The sequence below is a fragment of the Calliphora vicina genome, chromosome 1 (genome assembly GCF_958450345.1).
Source record: "Calliphora vicina chromosome 1, idCalVici1.1, whole genome shotgun sequence".
NCBI classification, from domain to species: domain Eukaryota; kingdom Metazoa; phylum Arthropoda; class Insecta; order Diptera; family Calliphoridae; genus Calliphora; species Calliphora vicina.
The window spans coordinates 102,043,061-102,052,356 of NC_088780.1; the positions used below are offsets into that span (position 1 = coordinate 102,043,061).

At 31.3% G+C, this 9,296-nt stretch overlaps 1 protein-coding gene across 1 annotated transcript; it reads left to right on the top strand.

Moving 5' to 3' along the window:
* The first annotated feature begins 931 nt into the window (after positions 1-931).
* Sec10 (Exocyst complex component Sec10) lies at positions 932-3,751 on the top strand. Its single transcript, XM_065515285.1, has 6 exons — positions 932-1,071; positions 1,130-2,070; positions 2,144-2,740; positions 2,799-2,991; positions 3,053-3,370; positions 3,451-3,751. Exons 1-6 carry the CDS (start codon positions 1,039-1,041, stop codon positions 3,556-3,558), a joined length of 2,190 nt encoding a protein of 729 aa, XP_065371357.1. The 5' UTR covers positions 932-1,038; the 3' UTR covers positions 3,559-3,751.
* Positions 3,752-9,296: the final 5,545 nt, after the last annotated feature.

Consider the following 9,296-nt stretch of genomic DNA (forward strand, 5'->3'; position numbering starts at 1 on the left):
AACAAAAATATGCTACCACTCCTGGTGAAGGGTATAATTATTCAAATTCTGGCTGTGCTGTTACTAATTTGTTCCATACTTACTAACGTATGCAGATAAAATTGCAAAAAAAATTCTTGAGATATTTTCCAGGACTAATTTTTTGGAAAAAATTATGTTTTATCATAATACTGCGTCGGTAACAATTTTTAACATTTTACCTCAGATGTCAATGAAAGGCAGTGTAGTATGGTATTATTGATATGAATGAGTTTGGAAAAATTTGAAGGATAAAACATCAAAATCTGTAATTTTTATAAAAACAAAAGTATAATCAATTTACTATTATATATCATGACTTAATTTTCGTATAACTGCTAAACTAAGAGAGAATAGGCAAAAATTTTAACGTTATGCTTATAATTAATAGATCTATCAACACAAAAAAATATTAAAATACAAGCTATTGTCTTGATATTGATTTAGGCCGGAATGGAAATAATAATATTGAACTTATGAAATATGAATAACACATTTTTCCATTTTTATACCCTTCGCATTCGAAAAATTTTTTTTTTAAAAAATTAAAAAAAAAATGTTTTTATAAAAAATTTCGCAAAAAAAAATTCAAATTTTGTTTACATAAAAATATGAAAAAAAAATATTTTTAAGTATAATTTGTGAAGGGTATCTAAAATTCAGCACAGCCGAATATAGCTCTCTTAAGCTACGTTTCCGCATACACCGTTATCGGCACCGAAAACGAAATTCCATACAACTTTTTTTCGGTGCAAATGTATGGAATTTCGTTTTCGGTGCCGATTATGGTGAAGCAGGGAATATTTTTAAAATTATACGTTTATCTATAAAACAAACTGTATAATAATAATAAATATGGCAACTTCATATTATGATATGACGTCACAAAACAGCTGATTCTTTGTTTTGACATTAAACAGATGTCAGTAAATGTTTACGCCTTTAGAAGAAATTTAAAGAAAAATATTAATAAACATTTAGAATCAAAACAATTCATAAGAAGAAAAACAATTGAAAAAAATGTTATCCCAATATATGGAAGAATTTGAACAGGTATTTGAATTATTATTCAAAAAATTATAATTACTAACAAGCGACAACTCTGATATAGGAACCCTTTGAGGTCAGTGAATTTGTTGAAAGATTAACCTGGCGTACCAATAACGAATGCGTCAATAGCAAAAAATCAGCTTCGGAAAATCTTATAGCTGCCGAAATAAAAGATTTCAATCCTACAGCTTTGCATGACACATTCATACAAACAATACAAGACTTGAAAAAACTCCAGGAAAAGCAGCAGGCTAAATGTGAACGTCTAGAGGAATCGTTGAAGCAAGAACAAGAGGCCCATACAAAAAATATACTCAAACTAAAAGAGCGTCATCAGCTGGCTTCGGACGTCTTCTGGCAATTGGATGAGAAAATCAACTCGGTGGCTGGAAAAATTATACACTTAGGAGAACAACTTGAAAATGTCAATACTCCACGTAGCCGCACGGTGGAAGCCCAAAAATTACTTGACTATATGTCGGAGTTTCTAATAAGTGGACCCATTGTTAACGATATCTTTACGGATCCCTCACGTCTCTATGAAGCAGCCGATGTTATACAGAAACTTTATGCAATTGCCCAAGATTTGCCCTTGGAGAAATTTACCGAATCCAAGAGAAAAATCGAACGAAAATACGATGAAGTAGAGAGAAGATTAATTGAGGAGTTTGCTGCTGCTCAAAAGAATGAAGATATAGAAAAAATGAAAAAGTTAGCACAAATATTGTCGCAATTTAAAGGCTATGCCCAGTGTATTGATGCCTACATTGAGCAGAGCCAGATGACACCGTATGGCGGTAAAGACATATTTATTGGTATCGTGCCAATGTGCAAACATCATTATGAGATTATAAAGAAAGTATTTGCCAATCCACAGCAGGTTATGACCAAATTTATACTGAATATTTATCAGTTGAAATTACATCAATATGCCATGACTAAATTGGATGACAAGAGGGACGAGGAGAAATATTTGAAAACTTTATATGAGCTGTACTCGCGGTAAGTTTTGCAGAAATCTTGATGAATTTGTTAAAAAAACTTATAATAAAATAAATGTTTGATTGTCTTTTAGTACCCTAAAACTATCTTCCGAATTACAACACTACATGTCAGCCATGGACGATGACTTACTTAACAAATTAACCCAGCAGATTTTCCAAAAACATTTGACAAATTATGTGGAAATTGAATCGAAATTCTTGCAAACAAAATGCTCAAACGAATTGGAAAAATTCTATGCTAGTAAAAATCATCAAAAGAAACCAACCGAACGTTTCCAGGAACTCAAGCGAGATGTTCAAGTGCTTATACGAACTAAAGCCAACATAAATATAGCACAAGTTGAAGATTATGGTGGGGAAACATTTCTCTCCGAAGAATTGGCCATTAAAATGTTGCAAGAAGCCAATGCGGCCCTCAAACGTTGTCGTCTGCTATCAAACGAAGCGGAATTACCCGGAAACATTGTTAAATTAAATGATATACTATTGCGTTTTCTTATGCACGAACATGCCAACTATGCTTTGGATTTGGGTTTATATATAATACCGATTGCTGACACCGGAAGGACATTTCCGCAGTTGTACTTTTTTGATGTGGTACAAAAGACGAACATAATTACACATCTCTTGGAAGATCAATGCAACACTTCTGTGGTGCCCTGTGTAGTGTAAGTTATGGACAAAAAATATAATCAATTTAATGAAAGTTTTTCTGTATATTTTTAGCAATACAGCCAAGTATTCGGATTATGTTTTTAAAAAACGCATGATGATGGAACAAATAGAAAGTAAACTTGATCTGGGTTTAGATCGTACTCTAAATGCCATCATTGGCTGGGTTAAATTTTATTTACAAAATGAGCAAAAGAAAACGGATTACAACAAACCAGATTCGGATTTTGATACCTTATCATCGGCGGTAGGTTGTTAATATGTCTCTTTTCCTATAAAATTCTATTCAAAATTATAATATTTTCCAGGCCTGTTTACATGTGTGTCAAAATATGTTGCCCGTTATACAACAAATAAAAAAATGTATCGATGGTGAAAATCAAAAATTCATATTAAACGAATTTGGTGTACGTTTACATCGTGTTATTTATGATCATTTACAAACGATGCAATTCAATACGGCCGGAGCAATGTGCGCCATTTGTGATGTCAATGAATACCGCAAATGTATACGAGAATTGGATAGCCCATTGGTCACCCAACTCTTTGACATACTACACGCTTTGTGTAATTTGCTATTGGTTAAACCGGAAAATCTATTAGAAGTTTGCACTGGTGAAACATTGGTAAATTTAGCACTATCATTGATTTATAACATTTCTGTGTGTGTGTTTTTTTTTTAAATCAAATATTTTATTTCTTCTAGAATTATTTGGACAAGTTTGTAGTGCGTCAATTTATACAATTACGTGCAGATTTTCGTGATATAAAAAATACCAATAATTTAAAGGGTATTATCGACTACATTAATTAATTGCATTATTCCTAGAAGCGATGAAATAAAGCATATACAAATATAATTACTCATCGATAATATTTTATAATTTATTGCTACCTTTTTATTTATAAATATACTTTGTTTAATATACTATTATTTAATAAAATATCTGCAATCTTAGAAGAACATTCCATTTAATGTTAAAACAAAATAAACACTTATTCAAGTTTTCCTTAATTTTTCATTTTTTTCGGGTTAAATAATATTTTTCCCGATTTTTAAGTATTTGCTGTTGGAATTTATATAGCGATCGCATTACCATAGCGCCATGGCTTTGGTTTTGATTCGGTTGGTTGGCCGGGCTTCACATACGATCTGCTAAGCTTCGGGTTATCGTAATGGATCCATTTTTCATCGCAAGTTTTGGGCAAAAATTATTTTCTTTAATAGCGTTCAAACATCATTTCGAACATGCAAAATCGTCTTTCAAGGTCTCTCGGTTTCATTTCGTATGGTTCCCAATTTCCTTGCTTTAGGATGTATTCTGTTGCTCGCAAACGTTTTGAAATTGCTTTGAGTAGCTCCCAATGATTTTGCATGATCCTGTTGAGTTTAACAACAATTCGTCGTCTTCACACTTTTTTAACTGGCCTGGGCGATCTTTGTATTCCGTGTACAATCGGTGTAAGGCAACAATATTTAATTTCGAAAACAATTGTTTCGGTTAAAATCGAATACGAAACTCTAGATTGGAACACTTTGGTCTGAGGATGTCAAGTACCTGACAACGGCCTTTAATCTGTCAGAGAGGAGCCTAATTATAAGCCATCGCCTAAAAAAAGGATTAAACCTAGACGAATCTTCCTTGCCATCTTTTGCAAAGACTATTGATTACTATTAAATAATTAACCGAACTCAGGAATTAAACCCTCAGAGGCCTTGTGAAAGTACGCTATTCTTGGTACTTGAAGTTTTAAATTGTTTGAGTGGCCGTCAGTCACTCGTAGAGTGTAGAGCATAGGCTCAATATTTCCGTATAGTTAAACAAGGAGTCTTATCGGCACTACTGTTTTATGACATCATTTTTAAACTTTCTACATCTCCACAAGAAGGGGATGCGATTTCATAAATGGGCGAATGCACAATTATGTCGACACAAATATGGGATATGAAATCATCCACAATACTCTTCATTACCTGGACGAACATGCAACACGCTGGATACATATAGCAGATACACAGACGGGTTACAGCACAAGATGGATCAACAGGCTAAATGCCTACTGGCCCCGCATTGACCGTACCACCCTCAACTTATGTCCAGTCCACACAACCCTTACTAATTGCATCCAGTGGATTTAAGGACTCTTACGGTTCTTACAACTAGTTACATAACTAGCTACGTGACTAGTTATTTAAACATGCGCATGTCCCTAAGTAGTGGGTCAATTGACAAACTTATATATACCCTTCTCACGAAGGTGAAGGGTATAAAAAGACATCTCGTAAACAGTCCAATTACCGATTGCTTGTAAACAAACCTTCGTCCCACAACTCTCCAATTGATTACTTCTGGTGGGTAAAATAACTACTTTCTAAAGTACAATACAAAATAAACGTTTAAAGTGACTACGCTCTAGGTAAATTAGAGACACTTAAGTGACAAATGACTTCTCGCTAGGTTACATGGGATGTCAGTAAAAAAGAAAATGAACTGCATGAGAATTATATCAACACAATAACACCAGTTTGTCACAAAATACTCACAAAAAAATGCAGTACAAAATAAGAGTTTAAAGTGACTACGCTCTAGATTACATAGAAACACTTAAGTGACAAGTGTCATCACTTTAGGTTACATATATGGGGTGTATAAAGTAACCAAATTACATCAGAAGTCAGCCAAGTGATAATTACAGTCTATAAAGGATACATTGACTGTTTCCCGACGATGTGTTTTTAACAAATCTTCAGATTTTCTTCACAAAATGTACAAAGCAATTTAAGTTGGGATACTTTGTTATATATGATTTTTAATACTACTTGATTAATGAGGAACGTGCGAATATTTTTTAATTAACAAAGAAATTTGATTGTAAATTTGATTTAATACTGCGTTTACATTTTTTCATATTTTTTTGCCCAAATGTTAATGAACATATAAATGAATTGCATTCACAAAAGTGAAACAAAATAATATTTCCAATTAATCATGATTTATATATTTAATTTATTAGGCTATTTAAATGTATTAGCACACTACTTAATGAATTAATTAGTAGAGAACGCATTAAATAACAAAATGTCTGGAAGCTTTAACTATAATTCTATTAAAATATTCCTTTTAATGTTGTAGATAATTAATTGTATAAACAAAAACAAGATATTTTATATGCGTTTTTTTTATTGTTTTGGCACTTTTGGAAACTACAATTGTGAGCAAATAATGGTATAGCTAAAATTTAATTAATCGTCCGTCTTGAAGAGCCTCAAATTTGTTCACTCGGCAACAACATTTGTTCGTACAACGATGTCTGCCATCTAATGTCAGTTTCACACGAACAGACTGCCATTTTAAAGAAATACAACGAAAATCATGAAAATCTTTACGTTTTCACCACACAGAAGAACATGAACAAATGTGTGTTCGAAATTCTGCAGACAATTTGTTCCTGGTCAGACATGGCACCATTCAGACAGAAAAGACAAATTCAAACTTTCCGAAAGTTAACATTTGATCAATTTTTGTACTGCAGAAAATATGTGTTTATTATACAACCCTATATACATATGTATATAAAAATGAAATGATCCATGTATGTAATGACATCACGTGAGAGCGATTTGGCTGAGTTTTTTTTTATTCGATTAAAAAATTTCAGGAGATCGTTTGTAAAGAAAAAAATTCAAAAATTCCGGGTAAAAATCGGAAATTCTTTTTTTTGTGAGTCCAGTCAACTGTAATAAAAAAGCTCCCTAAAGTATGCAGTACAAATTTAGATATTTTATTTGCAAATAAATAAGAACAGGCTGTTGTGCGTGGGTTGGAGAATCTTTAAGAACTAACATTAGTAAATGCTACCGGGCTAAGCCGGGTCGGGGCGATCAACTAGTTTTAAATAAAATACATAGATTTGAAAATATTTGATAGATTCTTAACATATTTGTTAATATGATTGATAATGTGTATAGAAACAAGTAAGGGGTCCAATATTCGGTTGTGCAGCATCTTATAAACCCTTCACCAAAGTATAATTAACAAGTAAGGGTCCTATATTCGGCTGTGCAGAATCGTATATACCCTTCACCAAAAAATTTTAAATATTTTTAGGTAAAATTTTTTTTCAAAGTATTTTTTTAATTTTATTTTGTTTTTTTTTTGTTTTTTAAAATTTTTTATTTTTTTTAATTTTTTAGCGGAAAAAACTTTTGGTGAAAAAATTCGGGTTAAAAAATATTTTTCCGATTTTGACCCATTGTAGGTCCAACTTACTATGGTATGGTGCAAAGGTCTTTGAAATATCTATCATTAGATATCCATATTGTCTATATTAATGACTTAGTAATCCAGATTTAGGTAAAAAAAATGGTCTAAAATCAAGGTTGTCCTGGTTTTTTCCTTATATCTCAGCCAATTGTGGACCGATTTTAAATAGCAACCAAGCCGGAAGAATTCCGGAGATATTGATGTATGTAAGTTATTTGGGGGCTTCGGAAAGTTGATTTCAACAGACAGACAGACAGACAGACGGACATGGCTTAATCGACTCCGCTATCTATAAGGATCCAGAATATCGTTAGCTTAGTACGCAAACGTGCTAAGTCCCATTGTTTGAATTTTATAGGAAAGACAAAAAACGCTGTTCTCTCCTATGATCTGTTGGCTTTAAGTATCAGTTGAAAAAATAAAATAATTGAAATGACTTTAGAAACTGAAGCCATTTTTAGGGACTTAGCTCTTTTGATTTTTATGATTTTGTGTTTTTTGGCTGGACTTATATACATAACAAAAACAGTCTTATTTCATTTGTTTTTTATTATTATTTCTTCAAAATTTATTTTTTTTTATTTTACAGCGAATTGTGTAACAATACTATAGTGATTACATCGAAAAATGTTAATCTTCAAAGTATTAAGCAAATATTATTGAAAAAGTAGATTTAAATAGCATATTCAATGTTTTTTGCTGGACATAGCATGTTTTCTTATTATTATTTTTTTTTGTGGAGTTAACACTTTTGCGTATCACTGAAAAATCATCAGTTAGAAACAAAATAACAAAATTTTTAATGCAAAATATGTATCTTATGTTTTACTATCTTTCTGCATCAAAATCTTAATTTCAATCAAAAGTGGACTTGTTACGTTTGCGTACTAAGCTAACGATATATACTTTATAGGGTCGGAAATGATATATATTGAAATTACAAATCTCACGAAAGTGAAGGGTATAAAAATAATTTTTGGTGAAAATAAATTGGGAAATAAAGTTTTGGTGAAAAAAAATCTTTCTAATATATTAGCAATAAATGTGGAATCCCGAACGACGTCAAAAATAGAATTCGTTTTCGACTGCCTCTAGGAAAATAAAAAAAACGGGATATTGGACTCTCTTGACAGATGTCATGTTAAAACATATGTTTTATTTTTATAACCTTTAGTAGGATTTAGCATGCGACATTTCTAATTTTCATATTTTACGTCACGTTTGTGATAAGGATTAGTTCAATTAATTTCAAAAAAAGCAAATACATATTTATTTATTATTTAAGGTATTTTCATATTACAATACTGAGTATTAATACTTGTCAAAAACTCACGTATAATAATAAAATGTCATCCAGAAAGATGGGGGTATATTGATTTTGTAATTCCGATTGTAAAATATCAAAATATTAAAAAACACGAAAGGAGCTAGCTGGTTGAATTGGTGGCATTTACACTTTGATTTAAAGTCATGTCTTTTTTTATTTTTCTTTTAAAACCCCTACGAAAATCCCCTAGCATTTATACGATGCCTTTTTTTGTCAACCATGTTTGCCTTTTTTTGGCACATAATCGTTTCAACAAGCAATCAGAAAAGAGCTCAAAGAAGAATATCAAAAAAAGTCTTGAAAAACAGAATACTTGCCTTTTGGTTAGACGTCACAATTTGTTAGTACAAAAAAATTCGCATGATTTTTAGTCATGACTTAAAGTCATAATGTAAATGCCCCTAAGTGGCAATTCTGATAAAGTTTTGCACAAATTAGTTCTAAGTATTCCAAAATCAAACTGCGAAAATCGAGCAACTTTTTTAAACCCTTCGCCATGAGTGACAAGCTATAGTAACTTGGACCTACAATGGGTCAAAATCGGGAAAAATATTTTTTAAGCCGAATTTTTTTTTCATCAAATTTTTTTTTGTCATAAATTATTTTTCTAAAAAAATTTTTTTTTAAAAATTAAAAAAAAATTTAAAAAACAGTTTCGAAAAGAAAAAATTTTAAAAAAATTTCGAAAAAAAAAATTTAATTTTTTTTTACCTAAAAATATTAAAAAAAAAAATGATTTTTAAGTATAATTTGGTGAAGGGTTATCTAAGATTCGCCACAGCCGAATATAGCTCTCTTACTTGTTTTTTCAACAACCTAGCCTATTGGCTATAACCGGTCTCTAGTCCCCACACAAGGCCTTATAATAATTAATATCGTGATGAAATTGGACATAATAAACAAGTATTATATGATCCTATGCACTTTGTCCAACGTTTCTCCAATTAGGTATCTTTTGTG

What these genes read in the sequence shown, in the direction of transcription:
- Sec10 (XM_065515285.1), top strand. Translation starts at nt 1,039, where the DNA reads ATGTTATCCCAATATATGGAAGAATTTGAACAG. An exon ending in ATATGGAAGAATTTGAACAG is followed by an intron (nt 1,072 to 1,129) that starts GTATTTGAATTA and finishes ACTCTGATATAG; the next exon opens with GAACCCTTTGAGGTCAGTGA. An exon ending in TTGATACCTTATCATCGGCG is followed by an intron (nt 2,992 to 3,052) that starts GTAGGTTGTTAA and finishes AATATTTTCCAG; the next exon opens with GCCTGTTTACATGTGTGTCA.